Genomic DNA, 22,875 nt, shown 5'->3' with positions numbered 1-22,875 from the left:
AGCGTCAGAAGCGCTCCCTCGTCACGTGACGGGGTTACGTCCAGCGCTCTCCCATAAAGACAGCTGGGGGCATGAATTTCTTCAATTCCAGTTAATCGCAGAGCAAAGTCTGGACATGGGATGTCTATCAACCGCCCTGTAGTGTTACAGTAAACAAGACATGTAAGTGGAGCGTCTGACGTTAAGAAATTAAGCGATACATGTTTTGACAACTTGGTAAAGCGTGTTAAATGAATGTGAATGCAGCACTGAAATCAGGAAGGCAACTCTTTTCTTAACAAGCTATGCTGCTATTTAATATAAATTATACTAAAAAGTCGTTATTCTCTTCTGCTACACCTGTATTACACGTGCTGCAAAACAAAACTAGAAAGCACGCTGTAATATTGTAAATGATTTGTTACTTTTAATTGTTTTAGCCTGACTAACATCACCGTCTTGTAGACTGAAAATTAACTACCTAAACCTTTTTGAACTTCGCAACACAATAAAGCATAGTAATGAAATTCTGTCGCGTTTGAAGTTCAGAGTTTAAATCCAACTTTAACACTGAAACGAAAGAATACGGCGACGTTTCTGTATTAATAGCAAACTTACTGAACGACTAAGAAGTTATTTGCTTTTTCTGATTCACTAAATAGATCATGTTGTGACAGTACAACTTATTAACGTTTCACTTATATAGAAAGAACTGAATGTATAAAGTGAGCGTTAAATATTTGCTGAATTAGTGTTCGCTGCTGCTTTTTTATTGTAAATAGGATTTTAGTTATCCGTTACTTTTTTTGACATGATTCTTGCTCGATACCCCAATCCCTAAAGAAGTCGGATCAGTCGTCCGTTTAATTGCGGATGATACTTAATGTTGCTTAATGTCGCCGAGTCTTTGTAGTTTAGGAAATAAGTAAAGACAAGAATATACAGTATTATTTCATTAGGAATACTAAAAAAACCATTCAGGATGCATTTAAGTTTGGGGACTTTTATTAAAGTGTTGTGTGGCTTTCCAGAAATGTAGCAGTATTATTAGTTTAGCAATTGTCTAATGTTCAGTTCCTCCGTGTAAATGTGTTTATGGCTGCTGAGCAGGGTCTGGTGACTCCCTGCACTCTAGGACAGGTGTCTTCCAGGAGTAATCCGCTCTCTGACAAGGTCGGAAGGATGGGTCTGAATTCCTTCCTTTTGTTTTGTGACTGTAGTTATAGGTGGTGGTGGGGTTTGGGTTTGGGTTTGCTATACAACCTGACATGCTGTGGGTCTCTGGCACTAGGAGTGAGGATGAACCCTGAAATTAAATCCATCTGGTTTCCCAAAGTAAGATAGGAGGTGGGGAAAGTCCAGGTCCTGGAGAACCAGCTTAGCATGTCTGTCAGGCTTATAATTTCTGTCTTCCGAGAGCGTTTTATATGGAAATATGAATACTGTACAACCATAAAAAAACAAAGTTAAGTACTACTACTAATCCTAACATAGCGCTTTTCTGGACACTCCACTCAAAGCGCTTCACAGGTAATGGGGATCCCCTCCACCCCCACCAGTGTGCAGCCCCACCTGGATGATGCAAAGGCACCAAAGTGCGCCAGAATGCTCCCCACACACCAGCTCTCAGTGGGGAGGAGAACAGAGTGATGAAGCCAGTTCAGAGATGGGGATTATTAGGAAGCCATAATTGGTTAAGGCCAAGGGGCAATTTGGCCAGGACCCCAGGGTTAACAACCCTACTGTTTTTGAGAAACACCCTGTGATTTATAATGACAATGAAGAGACAGGTCCTTGGTATTACAAAGTACAGTACCCTTTTTACAGTATAGTGCCACCATCACTTTACTGGGGCTTTAGACCCCACACAGACCACTAGGTGAGCACCCCCTACTGGTCCCACTAACACCTCCCAGGACCTTTCCCAGGAGGTCTCCCACCCAGATACTGACCAGGCTCACACCTGATGAGCTTCAGTGAGCTGCTAGCTGTGAGTTGCAGGGTGCTATTGACTAGCTGAGTTGATCCAAAAAATCTATATTTTCCCAAGTATTCATGAACTGATGATTTAAGGATGATATAAAACACCTTCTGGTCCAGGGTTGGCTGTATCTGATTTATTCTGTACCTTCTTTGGCTCTAACTATATTGGCCCCTATTATAAAAAGGAATATAATGCATATTATATGTAACAATCTCTGTCATCTTTTAATGCAGAAAGCCCAGTGATGTGTGCTGCCCGGCTGCTCCGGTGCCCCTCGCTGTTCTTCAGAGGCTTGGAGAAGCTGGGCTCTGTGCAATGGCCACTCAGACAAGCTTCTGTGAAGGGTGGGGCACATGTTCGGACATACAAAGCTGTCATTTTCGACATGGGAGGTGTGCTCCTGCCGTCTCCATACAAGAAAGCAGCAGGTGGGTGAAGAAAATGTTTTTTGAGGGAAATATTTTTGATTGTAGCGCAAGAAACGCGGATTGCAATTCAAAGAGCTTAGGTTTGCCTCTTGAACTATTTTAGCCAGGCCGCCTCGTACATTTCACATGTTCAATCGCCCGCAGAGACCCGAGCAACACTGCACCTCCTTCAGCGCAAGTTGAGCAGATGTCTGAGCTATGGAGACGTCCTTGAAAGATTTGGAAATCCTCTCCTGATAATATTTATAAGGGTCATAAAATGAGATTAATAGTTTTTCTTTTGAGAACTAACTCCTACAGGAGGTGAAGTGATGTACTGTGCTTGTTCTAACTAGAAAGTCTAGTATTAAATCAAAATAACTTGGCAGCCTCATTGATACAGTATGTGGAGCTACAGTATATGCCTCAATTTGTATACGTTGAAGTTAAACTGCAAGGCTGGTGTTGTTGCCAAGGGCAAGACATATACTGTACCTGGCGTTCAGCAGGTCTTTAACAACAATGGCAGTGTGTAAACACTGGGAACACAAGAGTTTTGATCAGTGTGATGAGATAATTGGATTGGTTAAGTCAAGAATGTGCCGATTCCTCAATTCAGATTTTCTCAGATGATATCAGATCATCATTTAGCTAATTTAACAAATCACTTGCTTCAGTGGCCAATACAAAATGTTTCAGTTGATTTAGATCCATAAACCTGCTGGATTGTGGTTGTCCAGTCCCAGGGTGGGCTGCCCCACTGTGTGCCCCTTGATTAGTACTTCAGGCTTTTTACTATGGCTACAGTTGACACAGTTCAGCCCACCTTTGTCTGTCCCTGTTGTTGAGTTTGTAAACTGTCCCAAAAAAGGTTTCTTGGAACAGTCACACAGATTGACTTTACTCCTTGTGACCTTCCCTGTAGCTTACTGAAACCTTTAACTTATCTGAAACGAAACATTACACACTCTAATGGTGTGACATTCCCTGCCTTCTGCCCTTTGCTTGCCAGAAAAGGCACCAGCTCCCCTGCGACCCTGAACTGGATCAAGCAATTAGAAAATGGATAGATATCAAAGAGGGCAGCATGATGGCACAGTGATCAACATTGCTGCCTTGAAGCTCTGGGGCTCTGGGTTCGATTCTCAACCCGGGGTGCTGTCTGTGTGGAGTTTGTATGTTCTCCCCATGTTTGTGTGGGTTTCCTCCCACAGTCCAAAGACATACTAGCAGGTTAGTCAGCTTCTGGGAAAATTGGCCCTGGTGTGAGTGCGACCCTAAATTGGCATGAAGCTGGATTATTCTGTTATCCGAACATTCGTGTTCTGCTAAGGGAATAAGGCACCCACAAAGAATCAGAGGTGTCGGTTCCAGTTAGTCTGTTCAGTTTAGCACAGCCTGTCCTTTCTTGTTTCCAGAGTTGGAGCTGCGTCATGCTGTGCCTGTTGGCACTATAGCCCAAGCCATGAGACTGGGAGACAAGAGCAGCGCATGGAAGAGGTACATTACAGGAGAGATGAGCACAGCAGAATTCATCGATGCTTTTGGAAAAGAGTGTGCAGAGATAGTAAGTGGGAAATGTTTTATATCTTATTAAATAAGATATGAAAGAGCAGCGTAGAGCAGGGGTTAGGGCTCCAGACCCCCGACTGGAAAGCTGAGGATGCTGCAGTTGTACCTTTGAACAAGGTACTTTACCCTAGATGCTCCAGTCCACCCAGCAGTGCCCCAGTTTCTGAGGGTAACCCTGCAGTGGACTAGTATCCCATCCGGGGCAGAGCAGTGTTCTACACTAAACGCTGTAGAAGCCAGGACAGGCTCAATCCTGATGATCCGCTGGACTCAGGAATGTGGTGCCCATGCGCTCGTTGAAGAGGAGCCTGTCTTGGAAAAGGTTGACTATGTTTGTAATATACAGTACTCAGCTGGACAATCCAAATATTTCTTATCTTTATTTCCTGATTGGCGTCACTTAAGACGATGTGTTTAAGGAAGCTGATCTAGGTGCAGTAGGTCACCTGCCTCTTCAGCACACATTCTCCTGCCTTCTGTGTCCCAGGCTGGCAGCTCCGTCCCAGGGGACCTCTTCCTTGCTGAGCTCACAACGGGACACATGGCCCAGCAGCTGCCGGCTATGACCGAGGCCATCCAGTGCATCCGGGCCGAGGGCCTGAAGACGGCCGTCCTGACCAACAACTTCTTCCTGCACGACGGGCAGACCTTCCTCCCTGTGGACCGATCCCAGTTCAGTGTGGTGCGTCTAGCCTTTCCTGTTAAAAACAAAGTCTCCAGTCCCCAAAGCCCCAGGGTTTTCTGTGGCTCCTGTCACAAAAGCTGATGTGCATAGAGAGGGTGGCACGGTGGCGCAGCGCTTGGCAAGGCTGCTCCTGCTTGTCTGTTTCAATCAATTAACTAATCTGAGCAGGAGAACAAAAGAGGAGTCTACAAAACACAAGTTAGAAATAAGAAATTGCGTGGAAATACAAAAGTGTTACAGAAGCATTGGGAAACATTCCTTTATTCTCATTGTTCGTATTTCACAGTTTAACAACCCTAGTATCATAGCTTTTCCGAAGACATGAACTCTCTTTCAGACTCAAAGCAAGAAAGAGATGCTAGAAATGTTCCTCACCTGCTTCTGTCATGGGATACCTAACAATTCCTGTTTAAAATATTTGGTTTTCCTTCTTTCCTAAGTAGAAGCTCTTCACTAGAAAAGGGGGGAGTGTGGGTTTAGCCTTGACAGTGTCGATCCTCCTGTTTCCTGCAGGTTGTGGAGTCCTGTATTGAAGGGATGTGCAAGCCTGACCCCAGGATCTTCAGGCTGTGTGCCGAACGCCTCGGGGTGCTCCCGGAGGAGTCCGTGTTTCTGGATGACGTGGGGCAGAACGTGACGGCGGCGCAGCAGCTGGGCTTTCACGCGATCAAGGCGAGTGACGGCCTGCAGAGAGCAAGCAGCTGTGCCAGCTCAGGCAGCGGTGTAGAGCTCGCAGGGTTCAGACTCTGACTGTTCCCCGATGGGCACCAGTCTTGTTTCCTCGATCAGCGTGCTTCACTCGGCTTCAGCCAAGTTCCCGGTTGCAGAAATGTGCGTAAAAGTCAATTGCTTTAGAAAAATAAGCCAACTGAAGACATTAGTAATAATCATATATATAGAAATAATAATCAGTGTGATTTGAAATACAGTGCAAGTTAAAAAAACACAAAGAAACCTAACCGAGTAAAAGCAGCAGTTGAGAAATCGACCCGAGTGCAGAATGCAGATGGGTTTTTTGTCGTTGTGGCGATCAGTGCGTGTGTGTTTTTGTCGTCGCCAGGTTGGAGACCCAGGAGCTGCAATAGGGGAGCTGCAGGGCGTGCTGGGTTTCCCCCTGAGCGGGTTTGTTCCCGGCACTCGCGCCGTCAGGCCTGAGATGGCGCTCCCTCTCGAGCAGCTTGGACAGCACCTGCGGGAGGTCCTGTCCCCGGCGCCCCCAGGTGCTCCGACCTTCGTGTCTGTGTCCGTTCAGGTGTCTGGCCTGTGTGTGTGTGTGTGTGTGTGTGTGTGTGTGTGTGTGTGTGTGTGTGTGTGTGTCTAGCAGTAGTCTTCTAGCTGATGGGCAATCCTGAAGAGTTGACACATGAGTGATACGTGTATTTTGCATATTAATTGGCCTGACTTTCATTGGAGTGCCCTGATTTCCTCATCTTGGTTTCTGATTGAGAGCCAGGTTAGTGAGGTCACTCGCAGAGCAGTGAGTGTCACGGGGCCCCTGGCATACTGAGGGATGCTGCTGTTTCTTCTGTGTCCCCTGATGGCCTGTTGCTCCCGGCTGTTCCAGAGCCACTCGGCGTGCGGCAGTTCAGCCACGGGCAGTCCAACCCCACGTACCTGGTGACCGCGGGGGGGCTGCGCCTGGTCCTGCGGAAGAAGCCCCCGGGCGCTCTCCTGCCCTCTGCACACGCCGTGGAGAGGGAGTTCAGGTGTGTGCTGTTCTACCCTTCTTTCTGTTGCGCATTCGCCTCGCTGGTCTTCTGAAGGCCGCTTGAATGTTTCTGGAATGCACCGCAGATAAGTGCTGCAACAATAATGCAGTACGGCACTGTCTCGAGATTTGCGAGGGTTCGGTGGAGAGAACCTTCATGTAAAGCCACACTCTCAAATACCCAAGACTACCTCTATACCTCTATACCTCTATACCACCCTTATGTACTGTAGTGTCAAACAAATGACAAAGTTCAGGTGTCTGTGAAGCAGAAGTCCCCTTATTTACATATGCATATGGAAGTCCAGCTTGCAACCACCAGACTTAAAAAATACAGTAAGTAGCTGAAGATGGTCCTTTATACCTTAAAACAAAAAGAGTAACTATGACAAATTATAAGACAGCAACACATGCCAATTAATTATATCTAGGTTGCAGACTAGACAACAGTTAGTTCTTTTCATGTTCTGGGCGTACAGCCAGCTTACCAAATATATGTCCCTTATCTTCCTGACCAAGGACGAGCAGCGTCTTTATATATATATTTGAGCACAAAGCCTACTTCAAGCCACTAGACTGCATAGTTTGCAAAAAACTACAAAAACAAGAAATTATATTATTATTATCTCACTTCCCGGGCGTCTCTCTTATCTTCTTCATTCCCCACTTAGCGCCATAGTGTTCTACCACTAGATAAGAGATGTAGAGACCTTTTCCATGAAATCATTTTTGACCTTCCTGATCCCTTCAGGACATACAATTACCACAGAAGCAGCAGCTTTAGTCCACATGGTTTTCAAGCAGGATATTAACAATATGATCATTATGAATAATACCAGACCCACAAATATGTATTGAACCAGAGACCTCCCCATGTTCCTAGCACAGACTGTAGCCACGCACCAATGCCCCAATCATCTGGATTATAATTGATATATTTTTATTGTTCTTCATCATAAATGTGCTGTGCTAAGTCATTAATGTGCTCAGAATTGTACTGCTTAGTCTTCGCTCACCTAAACAGCTGTCTATCACCCTAATAGAGGATGGTCTAGAACTGTGATTGTAGCAGGGAGCATACGGTTTGTTCTAATACATTTGAGTTAAACTCAGATTAAAAGCAGAACTATTTACCCATGCCAATAAACCTAAATAACCACCTCTATCAAAGGGGATTACTCCCATGAGCATCTTTTATAGCAATACAATCCCAACATGAGCTCTGATTATTATTTGTGGCTGACTGATAAAGTATTGATTCCATATCCCCATTTATCAAAGTAACACTCCTTACACTTAACAGGCACACTGTTGGGCCCCCCCCCGGGAAGCTCAACAAACACAGAAACAGGAACAACATAATAATTCATGTTCACTCAGTCTCTGGTGCAGTGGCTCGGTGGCAGTGCGACGCGTAGATCCAGCGATCTTATCCTGTCACTCAGATGGCAGAGTTGATAGTCAGTTGCACTTAATATGGCCTCTCCCCAGCGGGGTTGCAACATCTGGCAGGGTATATCTTTCTCACCCACACCCACTATCCAGGTATCAGGTCATGTCTTCCCTCTACTGGAGGTCCCCAAACGTCCAGCACCTGTTCACCAGCCCAGTGCACCGCTTCAATTAACAACCTACAATACTGCAATAGAGAATGAGATCGCAAATTCAACGATCCATTAGCCAGATTTGGCCCTCCAGGAAGTTTCGTTGGTTGGCCCATGATGATATCAAACAGGCTCTGTTACACAGTTCTGTTTGATCCAGCCCGCAGGCTACACAGGACAGCAGGCAGAACATCTACCCATGGTGTTCCTTCAGTCTGATGTCTAGTCGATCTTTCAGAGTTCTGTTCCTTCGTTCCACTGTTCCAGCAGACTGAGGGTGATCTCAGTCCATCTCGCCTCGAACAATGCAGCCACAGCCTGACACATTTTCCCTGTGAAGTGCGTCCCTTCATCATAATAGAAGCGGCAGGGCAGTGCCCACCGAGGGCTTATCTCCATCATCAAGTGTTTGGTAGACACAGAGGCAGTGGCAGCAACCCACTGGGAAAACGGATTATAAGAGCCCAGGTTTCCCTTTACAATCGTCAACTTGCCAGAGCATGAAAGGTTCCTCAGGAGCAGGCCTTTTGAGCTGTAGCACCCGCACCTGAACTGTAGTTGAGTTCCTTTGATAAGTGTCACGTCGAGATACCACATAAGTGGCTACTGCTTCAAACCCGGTCCCCACCCAGTTTTGGGTAACCGGCACACCATTTGACTCACACCCGGGTGTCCGACAGAGTGCATTTGTCGGGCTACAAGGGGCATTAGGCTGTGAGGGCATGCAGGGTGTCCAGTGTGCTGGCAGCACCACACCCAATCATCATGCAGCCCCACAATCTTTTCTAACCGTGTCCATTTCTCTGCTTTAGAGGCCTCAGCCTGAATGTCCTTTGAGCTGTCCCTTTTCACCAACAGAGGTTTCACAGAGGTCTCAGACTCCTGCTCTACCAGGACTGCTCACCTGACAGCTGCATCTGCAAAGTTGTTCCCTCGAGTTACTGGAAACATTTCTTTATTATGTGATTTACACTTTACCACAGCTACTTCAGTCAGCAGCTGCAAAGCTTCTAACAGTTCAGAGACAAACCCAGCATTCTTAACTGGAGTCCCTGCCGTGTTGAGGAAATCCCTATTCCTCCACCGCCATCCAAAATTGTGGCATACACCAAATGTGTATATATAGACATATATGATGAAAAGTATCAAGCATTGGTTTGAAGTTAATAGAAATAACATTGATCAACTAAAAGAAACAGTGGTTATCATGCACATAGTGTTCAGCTGAAAATAAATATGAATCCTGCTGTAGGTCCAGTGAATTCTTACACTGTCTCTCTCTGCCTCCCTGATCATGACGCCCCAGTTTTATTAAAACTGTCAGGGAGCCTGTAAAGTCCTCTCCAGCCTGTCACTCCCCATACTGCCGACACAGAACCTGGAGCGTTTATTACTATTCAGAAACAAGACCAGGCAAAGCATGCAGTTCACTACTCACAGCTGTGTGCAAAGTTTACAAGTTTAAGTTTCTACCACACAGAGGTTGTGTCAACTTATTTCCGCTTATTGATTCACTGAAACGTACAATTTGACCAGGGGTGCCTAAACGTTTGCAAACGGGTATGCTTCATCCAGAGAGGGAGACTGTGAAATTCATTATTGCATGCTGCGTTGTGCAGCGCTCCTGCTGCTCCAGTGAGCGCAGTGAGACTGTGGTCATGTGTTCTGCAGAGTCCTGAAGGCCCTGAGCAGTGCTGGAGTTCCTGTGCCCAAAGTGATGGCCCTCTGCGAGGACCCCAGGTGATGGCAGCATGCCCGACAGCCCCTCCTGCTACCTGCTAACCTAACAGCGACCATCCACTCCTGCAGGAAACTAGAAGGCCAGATAGTGACAACCTTTTATCTTCTTCTGCTGTACAGGACAGATAGGCATAATGGCCCCTAGCTCATATCCAAGGAGTACATCTGTGTTTTCACCAGGATCGGTGAAACACCATGTCTTATAGTGTAGTACAGTGTTTTGGTTCCTGCATTATACAGCTCGATCTATCAGTTGTAACCTAGACATTTGTGGGGAAAAATATACAGTATTTGGTGTATTTTGGACTATATTGTTTGATTTTCTACTGTGGGTGGTTTATACAGACAGGTGCAAGTCCTTCAGATATGAAATCTGCTTAGTTTCTCTTTCTGGGCACTTTCTCTCTTCATCTCTATGAGGTAAAAAGGGAATCAATCTCTTAATACTTCTGGACTAACAGGGTAGTTTTTCTTTTGTTGTTGATTTTTAAGTCTACAGATGTCCTCATTTATATAATTTCATTTTGTAAGCAATGAAACTGAAATGACAGGAAGGTTAACAGCTGCTTTCTAGCTCATTTGTCAGAGCACCAGTAAGAGGAGCTGCAGGTACTGATCCAGGTCTATCCAGCCTTCGTTCAGGAAAAAGCAAGGAGACTGTGAAGTAGTAGTGTGATGAGTAAAGAAATAATTTCTAAGACAACTGCAGTAAAACATTTAAAGAGGTGAAAAGTCTGAAGGATTAATACTTCATTGTACAGAAATGAACATCAAAACTGGCAAATGTGTGCACTTTTATTATAGGTGGCTGTCGGATCAAGAGGTCTTTGTAATTTTGTAAAATGTATTTGTGTCTAAAACATATAATCGGGCATCTTTTAATTTAAGTGCTCATCTCTGCAGTCTTAAAACTGCACATTCTAAAACTGTGAATGGTTTTAGCGTGTTGATATTGACATCTCCTGTGTTTGTGTAGCGTTATTGGAACTCCATTTTTCCTGATGGAATACTGTCCAGGGAGGATATTCCATGATCCTTCCCTGCCAGGGATGGACAGGCAGGAGAGGAGAGAGGTGTATGAAGCCATGGTCCGAGTCCTCTGTCGGATCCACAGCGTGGACATCAAAGCTGTTGGGCTGGAGGACTATGGGAAATCCGGTAAGAGCAGACTTGGCTCTTTCGGGGATTGTCCCGTTGTGTTACAAGACCTGGATGGTCCTGCATCTCGCCTCTTGGTTACATAACTTTACAAAATGTGCCTTCACTCCTGGGATGGAATAAGATTCTCCGTTGTAGAACAATACAACTTATTTTTTGTGAATTTGAACTACAAATGAACTTGCCCTGAGTGCGTGTTGAACTGGGAAAAAAAAGCAGAAAAGGGATATTAGACCCTCCATTTTCTACATGTTTCATTCAATACAGGGCTGTGGGGGCGCTAGAGCCTATCCCAGGAAGCAACATGCACAAGGCAGAGGACACCCTGGATGGGTTGGCAGTCCATCACAGGGCAGACAGAGACACACACACACACATTGAAATGAGCTAGGGCTAATTTTCCCACAAGCCAGTTAACCAAACAGTACGTCTTGGGACTGAGCACCCCATGAAAAACTCCCACAAACACGAGAACATACAAACTCCACACGGACAGCACCCCAAGTCTAGAATTGAACCCAGGGCTCCAGTGCCACCTTACTCCTGTATTCAGCTAGTTGGAAACAAATATTACCCTAATAAAAATATAACTGGAGCATTAATACTGTATATAATGATCTCATCAGGTCTTAGACTCTAAACAAGCCTAGGCCTTGTCAGCACTGGGAAGGCAGATCTCTAAGGAAAGCTCAGTTGCTGCTAGAAAGTGTTTTTTTTTGTGACAGTAGGTGGTGCTCTTCCCTCTGAATCAGAATTTCTGTACCAATATTCTGGTATATTGACAGAGGACACTGTGCTGTAGGTGGCGTTGTACTTCCCACAAGACATTAAACCGATGTCCTGACCACCTGGTCATTACAGATGCCCTAAAACAGAAAATTGTCTCTTTATTGTATATTATTGTGCAGCGATGGGTGTCGTCACGGCTGTGGTCCAGTGCGTTAAGGTCAGAAGTCAGAAGGAGCATTGGAATCTCGGATGCTTCAGCTGTTAGAGAGGGGAACTTGGCTAGTGGCTGTACTGTATCTCCCCTGCCCTCGCGCTCTGATGCTCTCTCTTTGTCTCCCTGCCCCTCAGGCAGCTACGTGGCCCGGCAGGTGCAGACCTGGACGAAGCAGTACAGAGCCAGCGAGACACGCCCGATCCCAGCCATGGAGAGGCTGATGGAGTGGCTGCCACAGCACCTGCCCCGCAGCGAGAGGGCGGCGGTGGTGCACGGGGACTTCAGGTGCGCCACTCTGCTCCCCGCTGCCCTGCACCTCGCATCCCTGATCTCAGGCGGAAGTGTTCCTTATTAAAAGGGAAAAGCACTTTGTTTCCGGGAGGTAGCTTATAGGAGGTGTCTGTTTTACTCTTTGTGTTGTGAAGCTAAAGCTATCCAGTGTTGAACGTGAGGAAACATTCTTACTAAATGTGCTTTTCTGGTGTTTGTTGCTGTTGGAAGACTAAACAGCGCAGGATTAGCTTGCTAAATTAAAAGAAAAAAGCTCAAAAGAAAGTAACAGTACTTTGATAAAATTGTTGCGCATATTAATATATACGCTGTTAGTTACCAACTGTTCTGGTTTCGGTCTTTGGATATTTCTTTATTTTATGGAAGTAGATTGACATGAAACAGTTCAGCATCTTAAAAGTTGACTGACAAAGCAAGATGTGTATCTCGCTGTCAGGATAAAGAAAACTGACTTATGTAATATTCTTAAGTAATTCTATGTAAGTCTATACCAAAAGGCCTCCGATGGGGGAAAATGTTGGCAGAGCTGTTTTTTTAATATCATGGCAGAGATGTGATAAATGGTGTGCAGTACATCTTTTGTAACAAGATGCTAAGTCATCCTGTCTTCCCTTCCTTTTCATGTCCAGGTTGGATAACCTGATTTTTCACCCAGAGAAACCGGAGGTCCTGGCTGTCCTGGACTGGGAACTGTCAACGTTGGGGGACCCCATTTCTGATCTGGCTTACAGCTGCCTGGCACACTTTCTGCCTTCTGGTTTCCCAGTTCTCAAGGGTACGTGTCACTGGGGTGGAGTCCGCCTGATCTGGCTCACAACAGGATGGGAAGCACGGGGATTTGGGGAAGGCATTGTTGCATCCAGAGGTTTGCTATGCTTTCCAGGGATCAGCCATTGTGATCTGGCGGAGCTTGGGATCCCCAGTGCGGAGGAGATCTTTTCCCTGTACAGCAGCCACATGGGCCTGGAGCGCCTGGACAGCTGGAACATGTACATGGCCTTCTCCTTCTTCCGAGTGGCCGCCATCCTGCAGGGGGTCTACAAGCGCCACCTCAAAGGTACGGCGAAACCCTCATGGCCCTCAGGAGCCTGCGCTGGGGGCTGTGCGGGGGAGTTCACACTTCTGAGGGCTTGCCTGGCGCCCGTTGCTTGCAAGGATGGCTTCCGGCTCCCCTGCGACCCTGAATTGGGAGAAGCAAAGGCTGTGAGCTGGGTGGGTTATCAGTTCTGTCTCCCTAAACAGGGCAGGCCAGCTCTGCCGATGCCGCCAGCACGGGGGAACTGGCCGAGCAGATGGCAGAGCTGGCGTGGGATTTCGCCGTGAAGGAGGGCTTCCGCATCTTCAAGTCCGTCCCGGTGGGAAACCCAGGAGCAGGACCCCGCAGGGCCTTCGGCAGCTGCAGCTCCTCTCGTCCCACCCCAGGCCAGCTAATCATCTCCCCCGCGGGCCTGCCGCCCCCGGTCCAGGAGCTGTACGGCCGCCTGCAGGGCTTCATCAGCGCCCGGATCCTGCCCGTGGAGCAGGAGCTGCGGGACCACCAGGTGTCCGAGAAGAGATGGACCATTCACCCCGTCGTGGAGCAGCTGAAGGTACAGAACTGCGGCCACTGTTGTTAGGTCTTCAGGACCGTTTCTTTTTTTTAAAAAATGGGCATGTATTTATTTTTATTCCACCCTATTCTGGAATGGCGCATTGTGTGTTTGTCACATCTCAACTCGCAACGACAAATTCGTACCCACAAGTCACATGTCTCCTGACCCCTCCCCCTGCGAGTCACATGTCTCCTGACTCCACCCACTTCCGGGCCACCCAAAGGCAGGCCACGTGTCTCCTGACCCCTCCCCCTGCGAGTCCCATGTCTCCTGACCCCGCCTAGGGAAAGCATAGTTAAAGTTGGCTGGCGACCTGGCCCAAACTCGAACCCATGATGTTGGGGTGGTAGAGCTCAGCCTGTGCTCAGGAGAATGCCTTTCCCATGTGAGCCACAAGGGAGGCCCAGAAACTCGGGACCTTTGCAGTGGACTTAGAAATGATTTATACAGTCTTTATTTCCTTGTTTTCTATGCGCTCTGCAGCACTCCTTTTTTATTTCTGCTTGTCAAATAACGGATTGGGCAAAAAAAGTGTTTGCGTGTGCAGTTGGACACTGGATATGGTGCTGCTCAGAGGTATAGTGCTGTCTAATCTTCTGAGAAAACAATATGGAAAATATTCTTCTCTTCTGTGAGATCACATGGCACTATACCTGACTACGCCATGACTCTTAATGCCTGGTAATGAAAGCCCCATCCCGCCCAAAACTAAACTAAAACAATATTTGATCATATCTGTCTTGATCAAAATTCCATGAATATAATTAAAATCCTATAAAAGTTGTTGTTGGCGTCATTACATTATTTAACACGAGTCTACCGCAGTGTTTAACCGGGGGGAATCGAGGAAAAAATGGATGGGAAAACAACTCCGAGTCGGAGTGGTGCGAATAACCGGTGGACAAGGCCCCCGCGGGTGCCGCTGCGCTGTGACCCCTGCGGCTGTGTCTCCAGGAGGAGGCGCGAGCGGCGGGCCTGTGGAACCTCTTCATCCCCCTGGAGCTGGACCCCCAGGCGCAGTTCGGGGCGGGGCTGACCAACCTCCAGTACGCCCACCTGTGTGAGCTGATGGGCCGCTCGCTGTACGCCCCGGAGGTGAGGCCGGCCCCCCTGGCTTCGTTGTGCGACAGCTGCTGTTCCTTCCTTCCTCATCTTGCTGTCGTCTTCTACGTCCCTTTCATCAACGTCATCCGCTTTATCGCCGCCTCTGAGCAACGTTTAGCGAACGAGGTTAAACAGGGCACGCGCTGTCGGTCGCCGAGATCCAGCGTGCAGCAATGAGCTGACAGAGCAATCGTACACCTGACAAACGCGCAGGCTGGGTGCGTGCAGAATCGGGTCTTTTAGATGCGGCACAGAGAGACGCGGCTGGGATGTCAGCTCATAGGCCCGGGGGTGTTACTGGTGGGGTCTGCTGAGCGCCTCCCCGGAGGCCTGTGCGTGACCCTGTCCCGGTGTGTGCACAGGTGTTCAACTGCTCCGCCCCGGACACCGGGAACATGGAGGTGCTCATTCGCTACGGCACACAGCGGCAGCGGGAGGAGTGGCTCACGCCTCTGCTGAGGGGGACCATCCGCTCCTGCTTCGCCATGACGGAGCCGCTGGTGAATTATTTCTTCAGTGTTTTTCCTCAGATTGTTTTGTACACGTAAAAGGTTAACCTAGACGTAGGCTTGTGATAGAGCAGGAGATTTTTAAGATGTAACACCAGCGATATAGGAATTGAAATCAAAATCTGGACCTGGTAATCGGTCACAAATGATAAACCTCAGGTGTCAGGAAAAAATCTGATGGGGGGGGGGAGGAAAGGAAAGTTTGGCAAACAAAGCATTTTTATTTCTTCTTTGCAGATACCCACCCAGTGTTTTGATTGAATCCAGATTTTCATGCCCATTCCAATAAATAACCTCACAGGCTCCTGGACAGAACAGAAATAAGCCTTAATTGCTGCTTGTCTCTCGCATTACTGGTGCTGTATGGTTCAGGATGTACTACCATTGGAATATTTGAAATAATCTGAAATTCCATCCATAACTCACGTATTTGGCATAAACAAAACGGCATATAAATACAGTGGATAATGATGTACACTAGGTGAATGTCAGAGAGCTTTAGGCTTCAAACTAATAGAACTACACCTGCATCCTCAAGAGGTTACAACAGGGAAGCGCTTTGAAATGCTATGTTGATGAGCTGTTGCTTTTCTGAATGACAGGTTGCTTCATCAGATGCCACGAACATTGAAGCGTCAATAATAGAGGACGAGGACTACTACATTCTAAATGGACATAAGTGGTGGACATCAGGTCAGAAATGCTTCCAGTTTCTATATTGCCATTATCCTAGTGACTCAGTTATAGTTGCTCTGCAGAAATATTTTATTAGGCGATTGAGCTGTGATTCAGTACCATATTTGAAAACAGTTCCTTTACGGTAAAACTAATTTATGTGCACACTTTATTGAATCTTATACTTCCATTTTGATTAATATGAAGAATTAGGAAGTCAATATTGTGTAAGAGGACCAGGGGAAGGGTCATTTATAACCAGTATTTCCGTAACGAAACACTGGATGTACTAGATATAGACCTAGGCAAGATGGCCGCCAAGGATAACCAGCTGACCCGCTGTTGGAAAAGATCTATGCGAAACAATGAGACACAGGTGAGCTGCGTCAGGAAACAGAATATAAATGACCCTTCCCCTGGTCCTCTTACAATTGATGAAACAGACTTTTAGAATACATTTTTTTTGCTTTATGGTGCAGCAGCTATACCAAATTGAGTATTTATTCATCTGACATAATATAATTAAATAACCCATCCTTCCTGAGTTAGTATTTGAGCTTTGCATCCAATGACACTTAATCCAAATCTGTGCAACATGAGATCATTATTAACTCCTCTAAAACAGTTATTCATTCATCTGCAGATGGCACGTAATGAGCCTTTTTGCTGACCAGTCCTTAATTCCACAGGAGCCTTGAACCCCAATTGTAAGCTGTGTGTTTTCATGGGAAAGACCGACCCCAGTGCTCCCGAACACAAGCAGCAGTCCATGATCTTGGTTCCCATGGATACTCCTGGAGTGAGGGTTGTGCGTCCTCTCTCTGTCTACGGAGTGGAAGATGCTCCAGGTGGGATATTAGTCTAGCCAGGAATGTACTTGTTTCATAACTATTACAGTGTCTCATCTAGAGTGCAGCCCCAGCCTGTGGCCTGAGCCTGCTGGGTTGGGCTCAGGCTCACCATAATCTGATAAGGTTAAAGAAGTTCGAGGAAAAGGACAGGTACTTATTTTGAATGAGAAAAGATTAATTAACATTTTGGCCACATGACATAACAGTACAACTAACCAACTGAAAACAAAATTACTGTATGATGCTTATTTCAGCATAAGCTGTCCTGATTCCCACAGATTGTCATAATTTGGAAGTGTTGGTTTTGTATCTTTTGCTGAGAATGAACATAAAGCACTTTTGCTTTAATATACAGTCTACCTTACAGTCACAGTCAGGGATGTTTTACTTGCACATTACAGAGCTGTTGTACCATTATTAATTGTACTATTAACGACTTAAGGTTGTCAGTTACGTAATGCATGCTGTGTCTTTAAATTTCCCTGAACAGTTACAGTGTTGTCTGATAAGAAATCATGTCCTGAGTTTTTATCTTTTATTCCCTTATCTCTAGTGTTTCACAATATAACGCACTGTAACAGAGAGTAGTATGGTACTGATAAACACTGGTTGATCTGTGCATTTGTGGAAGCTTGATGATATTATTGTGCACATTTTTTTTAAAATCATAATTACAAGTCCTCCCTAACTTATCATCTAGATTCTTTTTCCAGTTCAATGGCAGTTTGAATGGACAGCCTCCTTACTGCACAGTGTATGACGGCCAGCCCTGCCAGTCAGGCACAGTGCTTGTTGGCAAATGCTTGGCTACAGTCTGTCTCAGTCACTGCTGATCAGATTAAATGTCCAGATTTAGCTTTAGGACCATGCTGAATGTACCGTGTGAGCACTGTCAGATAATGTCTGCAGCAAGGAGGCACAGATCATGTTTGAACAACATGGGCTGGTGATCATTAGTCATCGTGCACTGTGCATATCAAAGGCATACAGATCTGGTCTGGTTTTCATGTTATAGATCAATACCCCTGGTGAATGGAATCTCTAATTACATGGGAACCTGATTCATTGATATCTCCATCTTCAAACATTTCTTACCCCAGAACTCTGTATCTGTTTTACAATCAGCACTCCAAAACCTGAAATGAACTATTACCTGCGATCAAAGGTAAAACAAAGTCTCACATTGCAAGGCACTTAGAATTGTGAAATTAGATAAGTGTTTACTGCAGCTCTATTAAAAATTAATCGGGGTTAGAAGTGGAGTTATGGTTAGGTAGTGTGTTAATAGCAGTGTTCAAATATATACTGTATTTATATAGCATATGATGAGAATTAATTTAAACCAGAGACACTAATTAACCTAGGCAGCATGTCTTTGGAAGATGGGAGGAAACTGGAGCACCTGGAGATAACCCACATGGAAATAAAGAGAAAAGTAAAATCCTCAGAGGAAGTACCATGTCGTGCTGCTCCACACAGATGTTTCTCCTAAAAATCAATGGAAGGCAAACTCTGCCTTTTACTTGCTGTATATTACAAATATACCAAATATCAGTACAGTATGTTAGCTGTGCAAAACTTTGTTACCATTAAAAAATGTTTCCTGTCGCATTACATTAATGCCGAAATCCTTGGTTTTCATTTAAGAGATTCAAAGCATCCAGTATGTTTCTTCACCATGTGAAGTCATTAGAGTGACTAAATGACTGGAAATTGTCTGGGTGATCTGTATCTTTAGCTGTTAGTGTGGATCCCATGATGGTCATGTGCTGCAAAGTTGCTCAGTTCTAACATGCCTCTCCAGCCTTAGAAATGTAAACTATCGTGTTTAGGCTGTTTAAAATTTACATTCCACTTTCTAAAAGTGATCCAAGGTGCAGTCCTAGGAAAGGAAGGGGCAGTGTCTTTTGTTCCTCATCCTCATTTTGAAAGAAAATCGGTCTTTGAATCTTTTCAAATATTTTGAGTGTTGTGAAAAATAACCCGTAAAAGTCCGCAAACACGGTGGTTTGTGAGGAGGAGTTTGTTTTGCCTCGGTCTTTGAAACTACGCGATCGTGGTCTGTGCTGTGTGCTGCCCTGACAGGTGGCCACGCGGAGCTGGTGTTCGAGAGCGTGCGCGTTCCTCGCTCGAGCCTGCTGCTGGGGCCGGGCCGCGGGTTCGAGATCGCGCAGGGCCGCCTGGGGCCGGGCCGGGTTCATCACTGCATGCGGCTGGTGGGACACGCGGAGCGAGCCCTGGAGCTCATGAAGGAGAGGGTAAGGGCTAGGGCGTCTTCACTAGCGGCAGCAGGCTAGGCTTTTCGGTGCTCCTGGTTTCATTGTGCATCCCACTGATGCATTCTGAGGGCCGGCTGGCAACATTTTAGTCTTCAACAAATTTTCTCATACATCAGAATTATTTGCAAGAACACGGCTGGATGAGATCGTCGCTGGGGCCGGGCCCATGACAAAGTGTTGTAACTGATGACAAATGGCTGCAAGCAGTGATTGATGGGCTGAACAGCCTCCTCTCGTTTGTAACTGCTCTTATAAGGTCCCCAATGTTACTCAACAGTTCTCATCAGCTAACCCTGTCGTTGATCAGTAGGAACTATGAAAACACAATTTCAGACCTTAGAAGTTTCAGAAGGAGAACCTAAACATGGAGAGGTTAATGGCGGCCATAGAAGCCGTAATGGGGTGCGCACATGTGAGAGAATGTAGTCCATATTTCCCACTTGCCCCTCCTACACACCTGTTCAGTTTTGTTAAAGTGTGCTCTGTCTTCAAGGGAACAGGAAGGCAGACAGTGAAGTGAAGAATGTGATAGAACTGTTAAGCTACACAGCCTGCCCCCTGCCCCCTGCCCACACACACCACATCTCAACAGGTACCGGCTGCAGGGCAGGGCCTTTGGACCATGGGATCTCGCCCCATCTGTAGTTAGAAAATTCAGACCTTTTTCACTTAACCAGGCAGCTAATGGACTTAGCCTTTGGTATAACTTATAAGACATTACTTTCTCCTGGTACTCTAAGAAACATAATGCTGTGTAAATGCAGGACATTTTCCATTTCATCCGTGTGTACTGTTGTTCTGGGCGGTACTCCTGTTTTTGTTGGTAGGTGAAGACGAGAGTGGCCTTTGGCAAGCCCCTGGCGGAGCAGGGCACCATCCTGGCTGACATCGGCCTGTCTCGCCTGGAGATAGAGCAGGCAAGGCTGCTGGTGCTGAAGACAGCACACCTCATGGACACTGTGGGCAACAAGGTGAGACAGGCCGCTGTGCTTGGGCAAAAGAGATTTTAGTAATAGTTCAAGTAGTAATAGTTCAAAGCTAATAGGCTAATAATAAAATAAAGCCAAGGATGTAATGGAATGTTGTCAAATCTGGGCCCTGTTTTTGTTGGGGGGGAAATGTATCCATTCCATGGTGCAGTAAATGAAGTGGACAGGCAGTTTCACACCAGGGAAAATTACTTTGATCATTTTCCTAACTGAGAACAATGTTCGTACTGTACTTATGCTCTGCCCATCCCATGCAGTCTAGTTGACATGAAATGGAACAATCATTCATTTTAAAAACTCACTTACTGTCTCACTGTTGCTTTCATCAACAGCAAATGACAGCTGACTAATCCACCCTCTGTCATTTGGGAATGGTGTAGCATGTTTGTAGCTGAAAGACAAATAGTTTCTTTAGTTTGCCTGCACCATATTATGTAGAAAATGGTGTGATCTTCCCAAAAGTTTAGCTTTTGCACAGGCTTTTAATAATCTAATTATATTTGGGCTTCTAATTCCTTACGATGAGAAACAACAGTACAGCACTTCTCTTTTTCACAGTGAAATGTGTACATTTGTAAGTATATTCTTTAAAAATTTTTTTGCAAAAAGCAGACTGATTTCCCCCCTGATGAACCTGGTTGCTCAGGGGCCTGACTGTTGTCTCCTTGTACAGGTGGCTGCTCCTGAGATTGCCATGATCAAAGCCGTGGTGCCCAGCATGGCTCAGAAGGTTATCGACCGGGCCATCCAGGTACAGCACAGCATCGCTGTCCAACATCTGAGAGGCTACCTGTGACAGGAGGCCAAAGTCTCATCAGTGGGTTGACTGTAGCCTAATGAATCCCAAGGAAACCCGTGTCCGTTTCATTTCGTGTAGATCTCATTTTTCACATCCAGGCGCCCTTTGTTGAAGCGTCATAGTGCTGGCATCAGGCGACATAAACGGCAAGAAAATTGAAAGCTTGTACTCTTCATAGAAAAATGGAAGAGTCTAATGAAGGTCTGTGAAATGGGGATGCTTATTGAAAAGGCAGAAAGGTTCCTAATTCTCTGCAGACGTCAGTAGTTTACAAACTATATCTGAATCCAAATCAAGTGTGAATTAGGAAGAGCATTCTGCTAGTCTTCTTTCATCGCTTTGCTTCGCGCCGATCATTCCAGAACGGGAGCATTTGCAAACGCTGTAGGATCTGGCTTTCTAGCAGGTGACGGAACGACAACAGAAGCTTGTTCCTTCTGCCTGTCTGTTCACTCCACCCTCCCTGACCTACCTCTTCTCCTCCTCGTCACGCCCCTCCACGCCTACATTCCTTCCTCTCTAGTGATGCCAAGGAAATTCCACTCACTCACTCATTAGCCTTTCCTCCTCTCGGCTCAGTGCCGATTACTCCAGCTAACAGGCAATGCTAATAGACATTGTTTGTTGCTCTTGCTAAACAGAAATCCTAGCAATGAGCCTTGATTGGGTAGAAAATATTTTCTTCAAGTATTTTTTTTTCCTTTTAGTATGCGTTTTTGTAGACTATAGTCAACCTTGGCCTTCCAGGAAGTGAAGTGTTAAAGCCGTTGATGAGATGAATGATCTGATCTTTTTCTTTTTTCGTGGTGGTTGAGAAGACCAGAGGTATTAACGGGTGGTTTAGAATGAGATGCACGTACTCTCTCAGCAGGGCACTTTTTGTTAAGTTGGATGTCTCGGCGGTGAGGCAGTCGTCTCCCAGATGCATCAGCGATGTCTGCTGGAAGTGAATGAGCCCTGAATGAAACCGTTTTGTCTGGTGCTTTGCTCTGCAGGCATTTGGAGCAGCGGGCCTGAGTAACGACTACCCCCTGGCTCTGTTCTTCAGCTGGGCACGGGCCCTGCGCCTGGCAGATGGACCGGATGAAGTCCACCGGGCCACTGTGGCCAAAATGGAACTGAAACGCTGATGCCCTCCCTCTCTCTCGAAAGCTTCACATGGTGTAGTCTCAGCGGGTCCTGGGGAGCCTTCGCTATCTCTGACTTCATCACCATCTTTCACTGTCTGCACTGGAAGGACACACCTGTCCTCCTGTCCTCAAGAGCCACAGCCCTGTGTCGCCATCTAATGTAGGACTGAACTGCTTCTTCCAGGGGTCCCCAGTCCTGGTCCTGCGTGTTGTCAGGTTTTCCAGGTGTCTTTAACACAGCAGACCCCTGAAGTGCTGGGAGAGGCTTAAACTGGTCAGTCAGACGGTAATGGGCTGAGGACAGGAGTGTCAGACACTAGTCTTGTATAGTTGAACTGGAACAAACAGTGAGCAGGGATCAGAAAAGCACATTCAGTCCCCAAGAAAACAATTGTTCTAATTAAGCTGAGACTGTGCCCCTTCAGAACCAGGGTTGGACACCCCATATTTATAAGAATCAGTCATCATAAAGAGATTATTGATGTTTGATTCTTAGAGATCCTAGTTTCACATTCTTGTAAAATAAAAACAGTTTATATGCATAATAAAAATAATTTTGTTTTTTGCTAATGCGGTTTGAAAATAATGAATGTGACAAATGTTTACACTTGTTTTGTATAGGCTGCCTTTTCAATGTATGTTATTAGCTACACTATCCCATTTCACAGAACGTAGTATTTTACACATTTTAATGCTTATTTAACCTGACATTATTTTTAGGGTGGGGAAAAATGCTATTTGTTAAGATGTTTGTGTAGTTTGTTTCTATAGGTGTGCAACAGTTCCGACTTGATCCAAAAATGCAGTATTGACGTACAAATAAAGACAGCAAATGAACCACAGAGCTTGACATTCCAACTCGTGCTTTCAACTGTT

General features: G+C 46.0%; 1 protein-coding gene across 2 annotated transcripts; it reads left to right on the top strand.

Annotated features, from left to right (window-relative positions):
* The first annotated feature begins 42 nt into the window (after positions 1–42).
* Positions 43–22,841, top strand: LOC148819223 (acyl-CoA dehydrogenase family member 10-like). Of its 2 annotated transcripts, XM_088935980.1 has the most exons (21): positions 43–162; positions 2,197–2,391; positions 3,789–3,937; positions 4,430–4,624; positions 5,141–5,299; positions 5,688–5,847; positions 6,192–6,333; positions 9,611–9,679; positions 10,656–10,837; positions 11,915–12,065; positions 12,701–12,846; positions 12,955–13,128; positions 13,314–13,660; positions 14,618–14,758; positions 15,130–15,267; positions 15,879–15,969; positions 16,641–16,799; positions 18,888–19,060; positions 19,909–20,052; positions 20,744–20,821; positions 21,865–22,841. In XM_088935980.1, the coding sequence occupies exons 2-21, from the start codon at positions 2,208–2,210 to the stop codon at positions 21,997–21,999; spliced, it is 3,117 nt and encodes a 1,038-aa protein (XP_088792106.1). In that variant the 5' UTR covers positions 43–162; positions 2,197–2,207; the 3' UTR covers positions 22,000–22,841. The 2 variants fall into 2 exon arrangements, with proteins under 2 accessions (XP_088792106.1, XP_088792107.1); XM_088935981.1 differs by lacking the exon at positions 14,618–14,758.
* The last annotated feature ends 34 nt before the right edge of the window (positions 22,842–22,875 follow it).

This window comes from Atractosteus spatula, chromosome 17, assembly GCF_055471065.1.
Source record: "Atractosteus spatula isolate fAtrSpa1 chromosome 17, fAtrSpa1.hap1, whole genome shotgun sequence".
Lineage (NCBI taxonomy): Eukaryota > Metazoa > Chordata > Actinopteri > Semionotiformes > Lepisosteidae > Atractosteus > Atractosteus spatula.
Note: the sequence above shows the minus strand (reverse complement) of the source record. Positions and strands in the feature narration are given on the sequence as shown.